At 39.6% G+C, this 19,947-nt stretch overlaps 1 protein-coding gene across 2 annotated transcripts in view; it reads left to right on the top strand.

Moving 5' to 3' along the window:
* Positions 1–11,158, top strand: part of zbtb26 (zinc finger and BTB domain containing 26) — a 34,276-nt gene extending 23,118 nt beyond the window's left edge. Inside the window, exon 2 of one of the 2 annotated variants that reach the window (XR_011588015.1) lies at positions 11,132–11,158. Coding sequence is in view for 1 of the 2 variants with exons in the window: in XM_070862719.1 (XP_070718820.1) it covers positions 171–1,547 (1,377 nt within the window). In the remaining variant the exon portion in view is untranslated. Of the gene's footprint in view, positions 1–160; positions 9,637–11,131 lie in introns of those variants that run through there. The other variant, XM_070862719.1, reaches the window with a different exon arrangement.
* The last annotated feature ends 8,789 nt before the right edge of the window (positions 11,159–19,947 follow it).

Below are 19,947 nucleotides of genomic sequence, written 5' to 3'. Positions count from 1 at the left end.
AGAAAGAAAGACTTGCATTTATACAGCGTCTTTCACGACCACCGGACGTCTCAAAGCGCTTTACAGCCAATGAAGTATTTTTGGAGTGTAGTCACTGTTGTAATGTGGGAATATTTAAAATGCCAAGTGATTTGCTCATGTTCTTTCTGTTTCTTTCTAGGTTTTCAAACATGGCTCCAAATTCTGACATCCTTCGCTTTAAGTTTACAAGCTATGGAGATTTAATGCTGCAGAAAATGAATTTGTTGAGACAGCAAAAACGATTCTGTGATGTCACAATCCGAATCAACAACGTGGCCATTCTCGGGCATAAAATAATTTTTGCAGCATGCTCTCCCTTTTTGAGGGACCAGTTTTTGTTAAACGATTCAAAGGACGTCCGAATTTCACTTCTCCAGAGTTCGGAGGTTGGAGAACAGATACTTTTGTCCTGCTACACTGGTATCCTGGAGTTCCCCGTGAAGGAATTGGTAAACTACTTAACTGCTGCAAGCTACCTTCAAATGGGCCACATTGTGGAAAGGTGCACACAGGCCCTTTCTAAATACATTGAGCCAAAGTTGTTGTCTGAAGACCAAACGCACAACATAGGTGAAAGCAGCAGTTCAACAGTATTTCCTGAAAATTCAGAAAGGCCACAAGAAAGTCCTCCACCTGATTCTGGAAAGACCAAAATGGAAGACCTTACACAGACCAGGGATGTCTCCGAATGTGAAACCGACTCCGAGGACAGCAACATTCGTATTGTTAAAGTGGAATCTCTGACCAGTGATATTCAGGAGAGTGAGAATGGTGACAGTTTGAGCCACCTCTCGAATAATTTCAGTAATAGTGTTGAAAGAGTTGTTGCAAATTCTCCTGAATCGCAGCACTCCCTCATTAATTCAACCGTCGATTCTAGAAGCTGCAAAGTGATAGATAGTTGTTTGCCGAATTTTGTAGCTGATCCGCCCAGATTGTCTGAAGTTGTCAATGGTACAAGTTTTATGCTGGCAGCCAACGAGTTTGAGTTGCAAGGTTTGAGTAGTTTTCCAAATGAGGAAATGGCTGCTGCGGGGGGGTTTTTGTTCAGGCGTAACAGGGGCACAAAACTGTTTGCAAACAAAACTATGTATACCAATCATTTTAAAATGCAAGACAAATGGCTTCAGAAGCCCCACCATTGCAGTAAGTGTGGTAAACTCTTTCAGCACCTCGAAAACTTCATCAGTCACTTGAAAACACACAAGCTTTTCCTGTGCCTGCGATGTGGCAAGATTTTCACGCAGAAAAGTAATCTGACACGGCACATCCGGGTACACACCGGAATCAAACCCTATCAGTGCACAATTTGCGGGAAGACGTTCACTCAGAAGTGTTCTCTGCAGGACCACCTGAATCTCCATAGTGGTGACAGACCACACAAGTGTAACTACTGTGAAGTGGGCTTTGCACATAAGCCTGCACTCAGACGACACCTCAAAGAACAGCATGGGAAGAAATGTGTAGATAATGTCACTGAAGGAAGCATACAAGAGATTACTCTGGAAGTAGATACAATTGAATGACTGTGGTAACGCTGTTCTCGATCTAGTATCTTGTTAGGCCAACTGAACCGCTTTTAAGCAAGCAGTAAATTTAAACACTTTGGGGAGGGTGGTAGAAATTTTGCACCAAATCAAAATAATAGTATCTCATCAGTGGGGTTAGTAAATATGCAGAGCACTGCACTTGGAAGAAATGTTCTGTAGGTTTCTTTTCTATCTGATGAAATAGAGCGTTATAAACTAACCGTTGTTTTAATGGGTGTTTGCTCGAATGTGTGTGAATTTGAAAGATGCAATTCAGTACTTTAAACTGTTAGATGAACTGAATGCATTCCAATTGGCCACATAGCATTTATCAATGGACAGGTGTCATAACCTTTCATATGTCTTGTTCTCTTTCATATAGGGCTATGTTCAAAATAAGGCGCTCTTTGCATGTGGGCAATAGAGAGCACCTGGTTAGTTAGCTAATATTCCAGGACAAATACCTAAATTGTGAAGCTTTGCCTTATGACCTTGTGGAACATAGGAACAGGAGGAGGCCATTCAGCCCCTCTAGCCTGTTCCACCATTCAATCAGATCACGGCTGATTTGTACCTCAACTCCATTTACCCGACTTTGTTCCATATCGCTTGATGCCCTCACCTAATAATAATCTACTGATCTCAGTCTTGAAAATTTCACTTGACCCAGCATCCACAGCCTTTTGCGGGGGGAGAGAGTTCCAGATTTTCACTACCCTTTGAGAGAAGAAGTGTATCCTGATTTCAGTCCTAAATGGTTTAGTTTTAATGTTAAGATTATGCTCCCTTGTACTGGATTCCCCTACCAGAGGAAATGGTTCTCTGAATCTACTGTCAAATCCCTATATTATTTAAAACATCTCAATTAGATCATCCCTATGTTTACCATTTCTCAATTTCTTTCTGAGCTGTTTGTTTTTTTTGCATAATTTTAAAATCTATTTTCAAATGCTTAGTAGGGCACTGTTCCTTCAGTCCATCTAGTCCTGCCTTCCTCTCTCTTCCAGATTTGTACTGTAGAATATGCTATTTGGGGAAAGTAGGACTGACTATTGATGGGCAAGAATATGTCATGGGTTTGTCTTCAGCATAGATCTAAAATGGATAGTCTACAATTAAAGTTTGTTTTCAAAAGTAGTAATTCCTAGCTATGTACATTGTAACTTGATGTTACTAGAATCACTGTACTAGTAATTCTGCTCACAGTGATGGTGCTCTACCTAGGTGTCTGAAAATTGTGACAAGATTATGTGCTATATGATAGCTGTTATCATGTGAGTTGGCTTATATGATGGAACACATTACTCTAGTTTTTTGTATTTAATAGACATGTATTCAATTTCAGGCCACTGCACTTATTTTTGTTATGTCATTCCTTGAAGTTTCTAACACCTGTGAATAATGGGTTATTCCATGTAGGCAGAGCAGAATCCCATAAAACTGACCTAGGGAGAGACATTTGTGTGGAATTGTTACATGGTTTGTATCTCATCCAGAAGTTTTGATTTTTGGCTTCTTGTGTAATCCTAGTGTTTCCTTGAGGGGTCCAGAGGAGCACACTCTCTCGGCCCCACAAGGAAACTTAAAATAAAACGTTTTTTAAACTTACTGGCTGCTGTTGCTGGCAGTTTTTGCTACCCCACAGAGCTCTGGTTAAAATGGCAGATCATCGGGACCTGATCTGCACATTTAAAGAGGACCTCACCAGCCTGGGGCAATTTGCCAGATTGGGGCAGGAAAGCAGTAGGTAAAGATCCTGCTCTATTTTAACTGCCCCCACCTGGTTTCTGCCAGGTGGGGATAGTTAAAATGGAGCCCATGGTTTTGGAAAAGACAGACAAGAATAGTATTGCCATCTTCCGACTAAATCTGAAAGAGCAGTTTCTCTCCGATTTTCTCCCCTCCTCTCCTGAAGGGTTGACTCCTTTTTATGGGGTATAGTTTTACAAAGGGTAGGCACCCTCTGGTATTTACCTCAAGTAGCTATTCGTGTGTGCCTTGAGAGTGAACATGGACATTCACAAGGGCCATCATGACTCCAATCCTGTCTTCACTCGATGTCCACACAGATAGTGATCAGGAGTGGGAACCGTGGCTGTTTTTCTTCCCCCCCCCCCCCCCTGTAGATATGAATGTGAGAATTAAAATAATTACTTATTTCAGAGATGCTGAGTAAGTAAAGTACTCTTGTCAGGAGTAAATACTGAAATAGGAAATCTCAAAGCCAAAAAAAATCATCAATTTGTTCAATCCACCTTCCTGCTATTCTCATTGGTTACAACTATGATGTGTTGATCTTTAACCTGGATGTACCTTGGAATGCTTGAATATGAGACCTTACATTGCAGTTATGTGGCGAGACTAGAGAAACTGGGATTATTCATTTGAGGAGAGAAGGTTACGGGGTGACTTAATAGGTGTTTAAAATGAAGGATTTTGATGGAGTAAATAAGGAGAACCTGTTTCCACTTACAGGAGGGACAGTTACCAGAGGACACAGATTTAAGGTCATTGGCAAAAGAACTGGGGGAATGCAAATTCTTTTATGCAGCGAGTTGTTATGACCTTGAATGCACTACATGGAAGGGTGGTAGAAGCAGACTCAACAGTAACTTTCAAAAGGGAATTAAATATATACTTGAAAAAGAATCATTTGCAGGGCTATGGGGAGAGAGCAGGGGAATGAGTCCAATTGGATAGCTCTTTCAAAGAGCCAGAACAGCACTCTTCCATGTTACAAAAGTTTTACTAAAATCTACATCTACGCTGTCAACCCAATCCAGTTTACTTTATCGAAATTTGTTTGGCATGGTTTCCTTTTGTAAATCCATGCTAACCCTTTCAAACTAGTTTATCTTCTGAAATGGTTCACCAGCTTCTTCTTGACCACTAATTCTAGAACGATACACTGTGAGACTAGCTGGTCTATAGTTCCCATTATTTCTGCTCCCACCCTATTCTACTACCATCCACTTTTCTAATGAATCTTGAATATTTCTGTCAGTGGATCTGCCAGTGTATCTAGAATTGCATTTATATAGCGCCTTTCACGACCTCAGGACATCCCAAAGTGCTTTACAGCCAGTGAAGTATAGTCACTGCTGTAATGTAGGATTTGCGGCAGCGAACTTGCGCACAACGAGTCCCACAACCGCAATGGGATAATGATAAGATCATCTGTTTTAGTTATGTTGGCTGAGGGATAAATATTTGCCAGGACACCAGGGAGAACTCCCATGCTCTTCTTCAAAAAGCAGCGTGGGATCTTTTACGTCCTCCTGAGGGTTTAATGTCTCACCTGAAAGACGGAACCTCCAACAGTACAGCACTCCGTCAGACTGAAAGCTGTGCTCCAGTCTCTGGAGTAAGACTTGAGCCCACAACCTTCCAATTCCGAAATGAGAGTCGCTGACGCTGCTCCCTAAGAACTCTCGGATTAATCCCACCCAGCGCAGGTGCTCAACTTACTCTGAGATTCAAGTATCCAACTGCCAACTCTGTAGTGATGCTAATTTCATTACACGCCTCAATCTGGCTATCTTGGAACATTCATTTTGCTGTAGTTCTTATTACTGTCCTGTTCCCTTGAAAATAAGGAACGAAAAAGCTAATCCAATTGTTCAACTATGTCTATGTCTTCACTAATCTTAGCACAGCTTTCAGTAACCAGTAGTCTTGCCCTTGAATTTTTGCCTTTCCCCATGTTGTACTTGAATGATTAAGCAATCCTTTTTATATAAAAAAAATGTTTAAAAAAAAAAAATACCATGGCCTGGAGTTTCCACTCAGTTGCATTGTTTAATTTCATGCAATTTGCCCGAAATCGGCCAAATCAATCAAAGGATCACGTAATTTCAAGGCAAATTATGTCCAGCACAAATTGAGTTTTTCACAAACTTTTGCACTAGTTTTAAAATTATCATGTAGGAAGTTGGCCCCACCCACTAGATCCACGCACCCAGATCTAATTCATCACTAATTGGGAGTTTTCACTAATTGTGCCTGGTTGGAAGGCTCTTAATAATCAGCTTTTTTTATTTGAAAATACCTTTTTTTTTTAAACTGACTCCTGTACACCAATATAACTAGCAAATAGTTATGTATAGTTATTTTTAAAGTCATTTTCAGTTATTTAAAATCGGGTTACTCACAGGTGGTGGACTAGACACTGATTAAAAATGCTTATTTTGTGTGTGAACTCCATTTTCATCTTGATCAAATGCACATGGTTATCTATCTATCTATTCTATCTGTCTGTCTATCTTGGATTTCTAAAAAAATTGTTCTAAAACGCTGCCAGATAGCACTGGTTCGTACCAACTTTCACGTTCGGTGATATACAAAAGAGTTAGAGTGGAAATTTGAGGGAGAAAAACACTTCTCAAAACTAGTGCAATTTTGGGCACAATTTTTGTCCTAATCGCCGATGGCACCCAAAGCGGCAACTCCAGGCCCAGATGAATAATTTTTTTTTTTTAAGTATTCCCTTTGGTCATTCTGCCTTTTTAGGCTATGTTTATATTGTCCTAGGGTGTGAGATTAGTGGGTCAGCAGACGATCGCAGTTCAATCAATGGCTTTCTGTCTTGGCCAGTAAAGGTGTTTAGCATGGTGGGATAGGTCTCCATGCAGCCATTTTTCTTCCTGTTCCTGCTTTCCCCATCCCAAAGCAATTGAGCAATTTGTCACATAGGACACTCCAGCCAAACCAAGAGGATCAACAATACTGCTTTTTTGGAGGGCTTGAGTAGCTGCTGAAGCTACCATTCAGATCCAGGTTTCCAAAAGTTGACACAGATTTAGAGTTACTTAATGAGCATGTTCTTCCTCTTTCCCCCTCCTCCTCTTCCCCTGCAATTACTTTTGGACATTGAATATAAATCTGCTGAAGAGATTATGGATAAATCCCTGCAGAGCTAGAGAGCTTATTTACTCACCTTTCCCCTCCAGAAGTGAATCAATGAACGGGTTGATTCATTTGTACGCTTGAGAAGATCTAGCTCAACACTTCTCCTCTTTTTGCCTCAGTAATATATTCACGCAATGCACTGATACACTCATCAATGTGATGCAAGATATGGATTTTCCCCTCAGATTTCTCCCAACTTTGAAGAATTCCTGATCTCGGTCAGTGTCATCTTGAGGTGCCACTTATAGGGATGGGGAGGGAGAAGTCTGTCAATTAGCATTATTGTTACCTTCCACTTTTTCAGATTAGAGCAGCTACAAAGGCCTGCGAAGAGTGCTTTGACCACGTCATGGTTGTGGAATGGAGATTTGTAGAACTGCGGGACAATGTTAAGTGCAGTGTTTGGGAGGAAATGGAACGCTCTGACTATTCTTTAAATAGAACATTTCATATAATTCTAATTGTATGATATTGGACAGTTCCCTATTTTTTTTTTTAAAGTTCCAAATGTTAAAAACCAGCACTAGTTTAAATTCCTGGTTTATCATATTTGAGGGAGTTTTAAAAAAAAATCAATATCACAAATGTACATCAGCTTCCTACTGGTTTGATTTATTTAGTACCCACCTAGAGATTACGACGTGCAGCACCATCTCCTTTAGCCATCACGATGGGGAAGAGGGCTGTGGATAATAGAAATTGGTAGATGATCAAGACGCCCTGAATTTTAATATAGCAATTCCCTAGACACAGGAATGAAGAAAAATAGTATACAAATAACATAAACTGAATATAAATTCCTTTTATGAGCTTGAGGGTATACAGAAGGAGATTGGTGTAAGCAGACTGCCATGAGGTGGTGACATCTGGTACAAGGGTGTATCTCGCCAAAATAATAATGTGTGGATAATGTGTACTTCTAGTTTGTCAAAATTGTCAGTCATGAGAAATATTTAGTAGACTTGTAAGTTGCAGATTTAATTCATACAACAAAGTGGTTTATCAATTGGATTTTACTGTGTAATAAGTTGCAAATATAATTTGAAGAATTACCTTTTTGGGTCTTTTCCGAAGTGTAGCATTTAGTCCACACACAACTTTATTCAAAGTTTTTAAACTGATAAAGCTGTGTTCTATTTTTACCAGCAGTTAAATAGTACTGTTTTTAATAGTTTGTATGCATCTTTCTAGTACTGTATGCAATGTCACAAGAGCTGACTACCGTTATTTTAGTATCCTTTGACACTATTGGTCCTGAAATTAGATTTTTGGGTTACCTAGCACAATAGCATATACCTCATTTGGGACAGTATTTGTGACATATATATTTATACGTGTACTTTTAATTATGTAGCTTTAGAATGTCGTAACATTTTTCTCAGCTGTGAAACCCTTCGGTTCTCACCAAGTATGGATGTGTGTGACTGCAGCTGTAGCAGTGGGTTGAACCAGTTTTGTTAATAACTATATTACAACCTTAACCAAGGCCAGGTAAAGGTGAATAAAGTTCATGTCCAAACATTTAGAGTTTATATTAAAGAAAACTTACAATGCGCAAATAATATGCCAAGAAAAACTACATGTCAGAGGAAAAGAAATCTGTAGCGTATCCATTATTTCTGGAGATCACAAGATCGTCTTTATAGACATCAGAATGCATCTAAAAACCTGCTATACCACAGAATGATGGGATGGGCCTTAGATCTGTGATCTTTCCCATGTAATAAGGTGATATTTCTCAGAGCTAAGGCACTTGGAAGGAGGGAAATTCTAGAAAAGGAGTCATCATCTGCCCCTCCCTATTCTATAGCTCGGCCATCTGGGTACGTGGGCCAAACACGTGTCCTTGGTTGCAGAGGTAGAAAATAAAATAGCTTAAAATCAAGGATAAAAAATATAAGATTGCAGCAAAGGCTGTTAACTGTTTCAGCCAATCAGTGCTAAAAGCTAAATTTTACAATTCTTTCTTGGAAACGAGCTGAGTGGAATTAAAATTATAGTTGAGAATTGGACAGTTTCCATTCTGGTACTTGTTGATCCAATATTTTCTTCCAACTGAAAATGAAATTTTAATTGGTTTGGCCAAAATATTATCATTGTCTTGTTCTGATTATACAATTTGTACCCAATTCACAAATCTTTAGGCAATATTTCAGACGTTGCCAAGGAACAGGTGGGCTTTTGCTCATACATTTGACAATGCATTAATTGTATTTCAACTTGCTTGGATGTCCCTTTGTTGCACAATGTGTATTTTGACTGGTATAATGCCTAGTTGGCGATCTCATTATTTGGCCTACTTGACACACAGCTATCTCAGCTAATTTTGGTACACCTGGTGATGTACTTGCCACTTGGCCTAATTGCGTAGCGGTTAGAGAAATCTTCTAAGCTGTGATTTTAGTACTTGTCCTGCAGTCATTTAGCAGAACAGATAGTTTTGATATTTTTAAAATACTACCTTCTGGATTGGGATTTGCAGATGTATACATTTAAGGATGCAGCATTATCTAGAGGTGTGTGACTTTCTCGATACAACCTTGATACAACCATTAATCCCAAGGTACTTGAAGTCATTAACTGTCTTTGCTGTCATTCTTGAGTAGATTAGTAGTGCATTTACTTTAAAAATGTCTAGGTGTCCTCTTGCAGAATTGTATTGATTTTGTTTTCAGCTGTATCCTCAACCATATTACAATTTTTAAATTTTAGCTGGAAGTCTGCCAGAGCACAATGTGCATTGACAGCTGAACTCTGACTTGCTCCAACATCTAGCTGAGAACGACAAAACAAAAGTCCCTTCAGGACAAAAGTTACTTGTAACCTTTATTTTTCAAATCATAAAACAAAAAATGCTATATCAAAAATACATCTGATAAAATTGTGTTGAGGCACATTTAGTACTTTTAAAAAAAAAAAAGTTGAAAAAGTAGTTTCCTTATGGTACAGTGTATACACAAATGTTAAAAGATTTTATTTTTTTATTTTTTTGCATATGTTATGTGAATAAATCAATTATAACTTTTTCTATTTGTTTTATCCTAGCAGTTAACTCTAACAGATGCACTGACAAAAATAAAAGTCCTCTTTTCTGTAATACCTGGTTTTACACATTCCTGGTGATGTAATATTACTGCAATGACAGGATTTTTTTTACAATAGCAGTGTTCAAAATTATTCACTGGAAAATAAGTTCACTTAAAAAAAAATAAACTGCTTTGTAAATGATATTGAGCCTTGTATTTACTCTGTGCACCAAAGCATCCCACCTACATGCATCAGGTGTATTGTTAGAAATAACCAAGTTAAGGCTATCTCTGGTCACTTTAATCATCAGGATTGACTGTAAACCACTATGGTGGGTATATTGGGCTAGACTTTTGCCTTCATTTTTGGCAGTTTTCTCGGCAGTACCGCTCTTTTTTTGGTGAAAAACCGCCCACCGATTTTTTTTTTTTTTTTTTTTTTTAGAGCGTTTTTAAAGAGTTCCACCCACATTTTCAAAATACCGCTGGGGAGCAAACCACCCCCGTGCATCTGCGTGCACCGCCTAGAAAACCGCCACAATCCAAGTTGTTGGGGTAAAAAGACTTCTCTTCCTCAAGGCGGACTCCCTGATATAAGGAATCTACACCTGCCCGTATTGTATAGCGACCACGGAATCACTCGGACGAAACCTCGGTTAACATGCTCGGGAAGGTTCCGACGAACATTTCCCCAATCAGAGGTTTTACAATTACAATTATACAGTTTTTCGAGTTGTGCGACCCTCCTACAAAACCATTGATTGGCTGACTGCTCGGATTGGCTCTTCCCCACCTATCCATCTCCCATGGTGTCAACTTTGCCTCAGTTTCTCATGACGTGTTGATTAACTTTGTTTTCCAGGGTGGTGCCTCCTTATCCCTCTCCCAAGAACTCTAGTCAAAACTACCAGTCACTATGTTCACAAACATTTGTGTCCTTGTTCTAAGGTTAATCCAACGGTTGGTTCATTACCCATCAGGCTTCGCTATTCCCCTGTTACTAGCCAATGTCAGTGCATGTATGAACGTGCTTTACATACATAAGCAGGTTATACATAATCGGTCATCATCATAGGCAGTCCCTCGGAATCAAGGAAGACTTGCTTCCACTCTTGAAGTGAGTTCTTTGGTGGCTGAACAGTCCAATATGAGAGCCGCAGACCCTGTCACAGGTGGGACAGACATTCACCGAGGGAAGGGTTGAGTGGGACTGGTTTGCCGCACGCTCCTTCCGCTGCCTGCGCCTGACCTCTTCACGCTGTCGGCGTTGAGATTCGAAGAGCTCAACGCCCTCCTGGATGCACTTTCTCCACCTAGGGCGGTCTTCGGCCAGGGACTCCCAGGTGTCAATGGTGATGTCACATTTTACCAAGGAGGCTTTAAGGGTGTCCTTGTAACGTTTCCGCTGCACACCTTTGGCTCGTTTGCCTTGAAGGAGCTCCGTATAGAGCATTTTCTTAGGATCCATTCAATAAGACAGAACTCCTGATTCCTCAGAATCTCCTAATACTGATGAGTCCTCTTAATCGGGACCATTTTATGTGTCCGATCAATTCACTACCTTCAGTATCTCCATTCTTGACCATCGGTCTATCTCCACTCTAGTGACCGTTTTTTAATCCCCTTACACAAATTTTGCCTCAACAGGAACCCATACGCTCCGCCGAGGAAACCGCCCACGAAAAGCTGCCGGAAACAGGGCAGTAGGTGAGTACCCTGCAAAGAAAGGTAAGTTAAAAGTTTTTAATATTTTTAAAATTCTACAATGGCAGTTACGTTAGGTGTCTTGAGAATGTTTTATAACTTTATTTTTTGTTTAATTGAAAAAATATTTTTTGAGTTCCCCCGCCCCGAGGCCCAACCGCAGCCCCGGACTAAATTTTAAGTACTTGCCGTCCATTCCGGCAAGCACCGCCCATTTTACCTAGTTTTGTCTTTAACTGCCAAGAAACCGCCGAGAATCTTGGTGTAAGATCCATTTTCTCGCCAAGCGGTTTTTTTTCACAGAAATTTTCGCCAGATTTATTTGCAGAATCTTGGCAGTCTTTCTGGGCGGTGGGGGGGCTTTAGGGAAAGTCTAGCTCATTGTGTTTAATCAGAGTTTAAGATCGAATATAACACATTAGTTATACAGCAAAAACATACGACTGAGACAAGTAGCCGATAGCGATCCGATCGGACAAATGGCTGGCGCACGTGAGCAGTTCTCTGGCTTGCGGCTTCTCTTTCGTTTAGAGCCTCATTGAGTGATCCCTTGCCTACTGAAAGAGCATTTGACCAGCCCAACTTCTGCATCGTTCTCATCTCCAGCGTCTGTCCTGTAAAGCTCTGTAGGTGTCCCTTTTATCTTTTTAGGGGTGGGCCTGGAAAGGAATATTGACAAGACCTTTTGACCTATAGAGGTTCCCCTAAAAGCTCATACTCAATGGTGCTTCGAGTTCTAATGTCTCTCCTGTGATGGTGCAGCAAACATTAAACTAATTAAAGTAAGCACTGATTTCAATGGAAAAATTAGACATTGAGCGTCCTGAGGTGAAATCTGCAGAGTTCTGGAGGTAGTGCTTCATATGGAGATAACTTCAGCAGAAGAGCCACGGAAAGAATCCCCACAGAAATCTTACCCCCCTGCCAATCCAATCCAGGGTACCTACTTCCAACTGCTACAACTTGTTCTGCATTCTCATCCCTTACATAGCGAGGAATATATATAATCCTTAACAGCTTTCAAAAATTAATGAACAGATGCAAAATTTAATCCACAAAATACTGGTTTAAAAAATCCCAAGAGATTGAAATAAAAATGTAATTTGACAGTTATTGTAAATCAGCAGCCCTGATGAACATCCCTATTGAGCATCCAGTTTGCCACGAGCTATATCACAGAAGCTATGCTAGCATATAAAAGTTTTGAGATGCATCTTTCATCTGTCACACAAATTCCTTCCACATTTTTTAAAGATGAATTTCCTCCTAGTTTCAGAGAAATTTCCACAGCAGCGGAAGATACCTACTAATTTGACCTCGATGTACATGCCATGAACGATGTCATGAGATCTAGTATGTTATACAGAAGATTTGAATGTGCGTCTAGCAGACACATAAATCAAACATAAAAATGAATCTGAGCCCTTCAACTGCCTCGTAAAGTACTTCCTGTACATCCTATATATCTTTTATTTAACAACTCATCAGTTTTGAATTAAAACCCGTATGGTACTCTTGCCTCCAAACCATCAGTTTTTTCCCTTTAATTTGTGTGTGGTCTCTGGTCATTTATAACCTGTTATTTTATCTCATCATATTCCTGTGAAGCGCCTTGGGACGTTTCACTACGTTAAAGGCAGAATATAAACACAAGTTATTGGGAAGACCAAAGCCATTGTCTTCGGTCTCCACCACAAACTTCGTTCCCTAGCCATCGACTCCCAACCTCTCCCTGGCAACTGTCTCAGGCTGAACCAGACTATTCGCAATCTTGGTGCCTTATTTGACCCCGAGATGAGTTTTTGACCACATATCCACACCGTCACTAAGACTGCCTATTTGCACTTCTGGAACAATGCCCAATTCCACCACTGCCTCAGCTCATCTGCTGAAATCCTCCATCCATGCTTGTTACCTCTAGACTTGATTATTCCAACATACTCCTGATCAGGCTCCCACGTTACCCTCCGTAAACTTGAGGTAATCCAACTCTCTGCTGTTGGTGTCCTAACTCGCACCAAATCCCATTCACCCATCACTGACCTACATTGGCTCCCAGTTAAACAATGTCTCGATTTTTAAAATTGTCATCTTGGTTTTCATCCCTCCATGGCCTCATCTCTCCCTATCTCTGTAATGTCCTCCAGCCCCATAATCCTCTAAGATATCTGTGCTCCTCTAATTCTGGCCTTTTGACCATTGGTGTTCAGAGAGAGTTAGATGTGCTCATACAAGAAACATAGTTAGTTTTCAGGTAAAGCAGGCAATTAGGAAGGCAAATGGCACGTTGGCTTTATTGCAAGGGGGTTGGAGTACAAGAGTAAATAAATCTTGCTACAATTGTATAGGGCTTTGGTGAGACCACACCTGGAGTACTGTGCAGTTTTGGTCTCCTTATTTGAGGAAGGATATGCTTGCCTTAGAACTTGCATTGAAGATTCACTAGATTGATTCCTGGGTTGAGGGTTGTCCTCTGAGGAGAGATTGAGTCTATACAAAATTATACAAAGTTCTCAGGAAAAAGTAGCAAGCCTGAGGATTGGGAGCAGTTTAGAATTCAGCATAAAAGGACTAAGAGATTGATTAAGAGGGGAAAAATAGAGTATGAGAGTAAACATGCAAGGAACATAAAAACCGACTGCAAAAGTTTCTACAATACGTAAAAAGAAAAAGATTAGTGAAGACAAATGTAGGTCCTTTACAGACAGAAATGGGAAAATTTATAATGGGGAACAAGGAAATTGCAAAACAATTATATAAATACTTTGATTGTTTTCACAGAAGAAGACACAAATAACGTCCCAGGAATGCTAGGGAACCAAGGGTCTAGTGAGCAAGAGGAATTAAAGGAAATGATTATTAGTAAGAAAATAGTGCTGGAGAAACTAATAGGACTGAAGGCAGAAAAATCTCCAGGGCCTGATGATCTGCATCCTAAAAGAGGTAGCCATGGAAATAATGGATGCATCGGTTATCATCTTTCAAAATTCTATAGATTATGAAACAGTTCCTGCAGATTGGAGGGTGGCAAATGTAACCCACTATTTTAAGAAAGGAGGGAGAGAGCAAACGAGGAACTACAGACTGGTTAGCCTCTCATCAGTAATAGGGAAAATGCTATTATAAAGGATGTGATGACTGTTATATATGTGGACTTGTATTTACTCTGTACAGCCACCAGAGGGCTCACCCCCTGGAGTCCCAAGGAATCCCATAATCCCTTGGGAGCACAGGTATTAAGGAGGCTTCACAGGTTGGAGAGGCACTCTGGAGATCTGCGATAAAAGACTACGGTCACACTTTACTTTGAGCTCAGTGTTCAGTCTGACTCTTTCTCCATACACAACTGGCGAAGAGATATAGATAACGAACCCAAAGATGCAGAGAACAGTGGGCATCCTGGAGAAATTTTTGGAGGGAGATGATTGGGAAACTTTTGTGGAGCGACTCGACCAATACTTCGTGGTCAACGAGCTAGATGGGGAAGAGAGCGCTGCCAAACGAAGGGTGATCCTCCTCACCTTCTGTGGGGCACCAACGTATGGCCTCATGAAGAATCTGCTCACTCCAGTGAAACCCCACGGAGAAATCGTACGACGATTTGTGCACACTGGTCCGAGAGCATTTGAACCCGAAGGAAAGCGTTCTGATGGTAAGGTACCGGTTCTACACCTACAAAGGGTCTGAAGGTCAGGAAGTGGCGAGTTACACCGGCTCAGCTATTGAATTGGAGTCCGAGCTAGAGACATTCTGACACATAAGAGAGGAGGAATTACTGGAGAATTTACTCCCAAGGACCATACACCAGAGGAAAGCACAGGTGCAGGAAGGGGAGAGTGTGACTGTCAGTCAGCCGGATAAGAGGAACTTAGAAGAGGTAGTGAAGGAAGTCCATTAGACACTGCTCCTATCCAACAGATACTAAGTACTCCATACGTCCACCCGAGAGGCAGATGGGACCTTGTTTTAAAGCTTCATCTGAAAGATGGCACCTCGGAGAATGCAACCTTCACCAGTACTGCACCAAGTGTCAGTGTAGATTATGTCTCGAATCACTGGAGTGAGTATTACCACTGAACCAAGGCTGGCTCTGAGTAATGGCGGCAAAATCCCCCAAACTATTTAAGAAACAATTGGGTAGTGCAATAGTGGGGGATGGGAGGGAGGAACTTTGGGGTCATTCTGGATGGATGAACTAAGATGGGTCAATTGGCTGCCTTTATTTGTAATTATTTTGAATACGGTTCCAGTGATGGCAGCAGCTCGCTCGTATCTTGTCTAAGTGGGTATACTTAATGTATAACCGAGACATTGAATGTGGGCTGGCTATTTGACTGAAATGTATTGCAGCTGACGTCCTGTGTTCTCTTGATGTCCCCACACGCATCTTAATCCAGGGGTATTGCGACTAATTGCAGAATTCCAACCATCACCCTGGCTGGGATCAGCTAACTCAGCACAGAGCTGAAATAAAATCTGGCACCTTTCTAGTCTGTATGGCTCAGCTAATACATGTACCCATTAAACCATCTGGGGTAACCATATATAACTGTTAAACAAATACATTCTACTCCTGATGCAATTTCTATCATTTAAAAATTTGAATTTAACAACATTAAATAATAGTGAAATTGAATTTTCAGAATTTGAGTTAATAGCTTGTAAAAGGTCAGTTGAGTCAGATATGTAATTTTAATGTGCAATTTCATAAATCACTACCAGTTACATTGTTTATTAAATATTTGTGTGGTGGTGTCGACTTAATATGCAATTAGCTTAGAATATTGGGAATTTGAGTAACTTGTTTTAATGCTATTTGAATTCATCACTCTTGGTGATATAACATCTAGGCAGGCTATTAATTGTGCTCACCTTCAGGAGATGATGCTGCATCAACACAATGAAAATTCATAAATGCCCCTGTAATTTGTGCAGAAAAGACTCACTTCACTGATATTGTCTCATTGACCTAGAAGCAGGTTGAACCTCACAACTGTTGTGAACACTAGTATGGCACACAGCCAGATTCCAGAATCTCTTTCCCAGCATTGAATTATGAATATCGTTTCTGGCAATGCATCAGTTCTCCTCTACACAGTCAAATTTCAAATTAGATTAAACATTTTGATAATGCACAAGAAAATCTTGTATTATTAAATAAGGCTAATAATTCCGTTATTCAAATGTTTCACTTTCTCAGCATTGTTCATAAAACATATAATTCCAGCTACAGCTGGTACTGGCATTTGAATTTGTGGGATTTAGGGAAATTTTAGCAACCACCTGGGAATTATTTCTCCCCTCATCCTCCTCTTACAGATGAGCATGCATCCAGTGGGGAAAAAATCATGCAAGAGTGGCATCCTAGAGGAAGATAATGAGCAATTGTTAGATTTTTTTTCTTAAAAAACCTGAACTCTGCCAAGTAAGCTAAAAAGTTTGGCAAAATAAATTTGAGGGGAAAAATGCTGAAATCCTGCAGTGAACTTTTTCACATTTTGATGCTGAATACTGCCAATTCACACAAATTTGAAGTACATGTTGAGAAATTCAGATGAAAGCCATTTTTACTTTCAGAAAATATCCCAATGTTATTCATATTATCTATTGCACATTAAGTTCAGTATGTGGAGCACATATTTTATTAAAAACTCATTAGAAGTACCTGTTAGTCCATAGATGATGCTGTGCTAAGTATTTCAATTTTAAAGGTGACAATAGCTGTTATTTTATAGCAGGAGTGTATCCCTTCAATTCCATTAAGACCAGTAGCTTTGAATTATATTAATCAAAATTCAGTATTTCCATGCTGCCTCACTATCTTAATCGATTCAATGTTATTGGCCATTTCCATGATCAGCAGCCATTTAGTTTTAAGGCACTAAACATGAAACAGTAACAGGTGGGTCATTTGCCCCCTCCTAGTGCATCTATCCAAAAAGATCCTACAGCTCCTTTTATTTATATCACGAATCCCCCCCCCCCCCCCAATCCCTACCAACAGTTTATGAAATGATTCTAGGGCTCTTCCCTCTAGTATCCTAAACACAGTACTCAAGATGTTGTCAAACTAGTTTAAGCATTCCACAAATTGTGTGGAGTCAATTGAAACTCCTAGATCTTTCAACTTCACCATTAACTATTTTGACATCATTTATGAAGTACTACACCCATTTTTTTTTCTTCCTATATGGAATACTTTGCATTAGTATTAACATTTAATCTGCCATTTGCATTAGTATTATCATTTATACACTGTTTCTAACTTATTCCGTCGTTCCTAGACTACCTCCTCAGATTCAACTGCCCCTCTTAGTTTGGTATTGACTGCAAATTTGACCAGTTCAACTGATCTCAGTATCTGAGTCACTGATGTAAATTAAGAGCAGTAGGAGTCCCAACTCCAATCCCTGGAGCATTCCGCTCAGCACTTCTGCTCCCCCCTGCCAAATCCCCATGATTGAGAAACATGCACTAGCTACTACCTAAGAGTATTTCAGAGGCAGATTCCTTGCGAGCGTTCAACTTTAAGGAATTTTACTGTAACAAGCCACAGCCATAAATATATAGAATATGGTTACTTCTCAGTATGAGGATGACTGTACCGTCAAAGGTTTCTTGGGTGCTTTAGTGCATTCAAGACGATTGTTGACCATGATGAAGGAACCACTGAGTGTAGCATAGGATGTTCTGGTTGTCGTAACCACTGTGATTTTCTAATGGTCTTACTTTCAGCTCAACCTTAACTAGGCTTTGAGTGAACCATCACCTTAACTTGGATTAATAAGAGCAGACTTTCACACTCTGCCCTCAATTTACAGGAGTCACACGCTGACGGTGCACAGGGTGCAAGTGGAAATGTCCTGTTCATAGATGATAGCATGAATCTCAACACCTTGCTAACATCTACCAATGCATTACATTTCTCTGGCTATTGCATCTCGGATACATGTATATTTTGTGCTCCAGTTACTATTATTCCTTGGTTCCTACCATAGATACAGCGCATGAATGAGCAGAATATTCTGTCCTAACATAATAAAAATTCAGCCTCTGTTGGGAGAAAAGCTTTTCCAAAAACCTGTCAATCTTTTGGCTACCTAAAAATTTAATCACTGATTAGACCTCACCTCAGCCTTCTAAACAATGATTCCCATTGTGGAATATGCCAACCCAGAGCATGCGCTACCATCAGTGTCCCAGCAACACAGGTCTAACTACTAGCCAGCAGAAAACTGGGAGAGGAAATAAACTTCCATTGCTGGAACGATTGAGAATATCTTTAACTATTCTTACAGTGATGTGGGGGGAAATATTATTTGTGCCCACCCACCCCTTCCCTCAACCACTATCTGTCCCACCTGTGACAGAGGCTGTGGTTCTCTTATTGGACTGTACAGCCAGCTAAGAACTCATGTTCAGGAGTGGAAGCAAGTCTTCCTCGATTCCGAGGGACTGCCTATGATGATATTTAGTAAAAAAAGGTCAACAGCGAAAACAATGTGTGCTGGGGGAAGGAAAAGCAGTGTGAAATCTCCATTCAACTTTACAGATTTAATATAACAGCAAACTAAGTGTTGTGAAGAATTGTTTACTTCAGTTGTATCGACAGCAGTTCTGGTTAAAATAAAATACTTTATTTCAATTAGTTACGGGATGTTATAGTTCTGTTCTTTCATGATTCAGTAAACAAGGGCATCCTGAAGAACTTCCCGATTGTAATTATTTGGATATTTCAAATCAAAAGTGATCAAATAATGTATGTGTAATACTTGTATGTTTCTATATTTAACTCCTTGTGTATTCAAATCAGTAGCAAATTTCTGAAATGTTTTAGGTAGCTATGAACTGGCAGTTTTATAATCTAGCCTCACTTTTTTAAACCCTACATCCTATATCTGATTCTACCTTTGCAGACCTCTTAAATTAGACTTAAATATCATTTATAATATGAAAAAATTATTAAATTTTATATTATTATATAACATATACACACAAAGACTGCTGTAGCTCTTGTATTTACTGAAGAGCAATCTGCCAGCTGTATGCTGAGACATCAGAACATAGATTTCTTTGTGAATTTACATCTCTGACATATACATCCATTATTCTCTCGTACCCATGACAGCAGTACACTCTGTTTACCACCAATTTACATACTGACCCAAAACCAATTTAGGACCACATCTAGCTTTTGTAATTCGTCTGTGACCTTTTGATATTTTATTATATAAAAATCTGCAGTGGCTCTTATAAGGAGAAAATAGTGAGTTGCTGCTGGAATATTAAAATACTTTGGAAATCTTTACATTAAAAAAAACATTTGCTTTTCAAAGCTGTTTTCTAAAAGTAATTCACTCTTAAATTCCCATGACCGTGAATCCAGAATTCGTACACATATTTGCATTTCTTAAATTTGGATTTTTAAAATGATTTCCATAACCATTTCAGTCAGAACCTCTTCACTGTGAAGTATTTGTCCAGCATTTCTTACTCCACATTCATTTTTTTTACACTTTGAATAAAGAAATTCATTATTATATTTTTATATTTCTATACCACTTAGTGTTCAATGGTTTGCCAATGAGAATACAGGTTTCAATTTTGCAAAAAATATTTGAATAAAAACCCCCAAAGGGTTGACTTGAGAAACCAGACAATCAATCTAGAGGAATTCTTGTTTAATATGTGCACATACTATTTGAACTAACTGTGCTACAATATGTTTTAATTTTTTGTCAGTCATTTTGTTTAATATG

The sequence above is a fragment of the Pristiophorus japonicus genome, chromosome 20, assembly GCF_044704955.1.
Source record: "Pristiophorus japonicus isolate sPriJap1 chromosome 20, sPriJap1.hap1, whole genome shotgun sequence".
In the NCBI taxonomy this organism is placed as follows: Eukaryota; Metazoa; Chordata; class Chondrichthyes; family Pristiophoridae; genus Pristiophorus; species Pristiophorus japonicus.
This window is presented reverse-complemented; position numbering and strand designations above follow the sequence as displayed.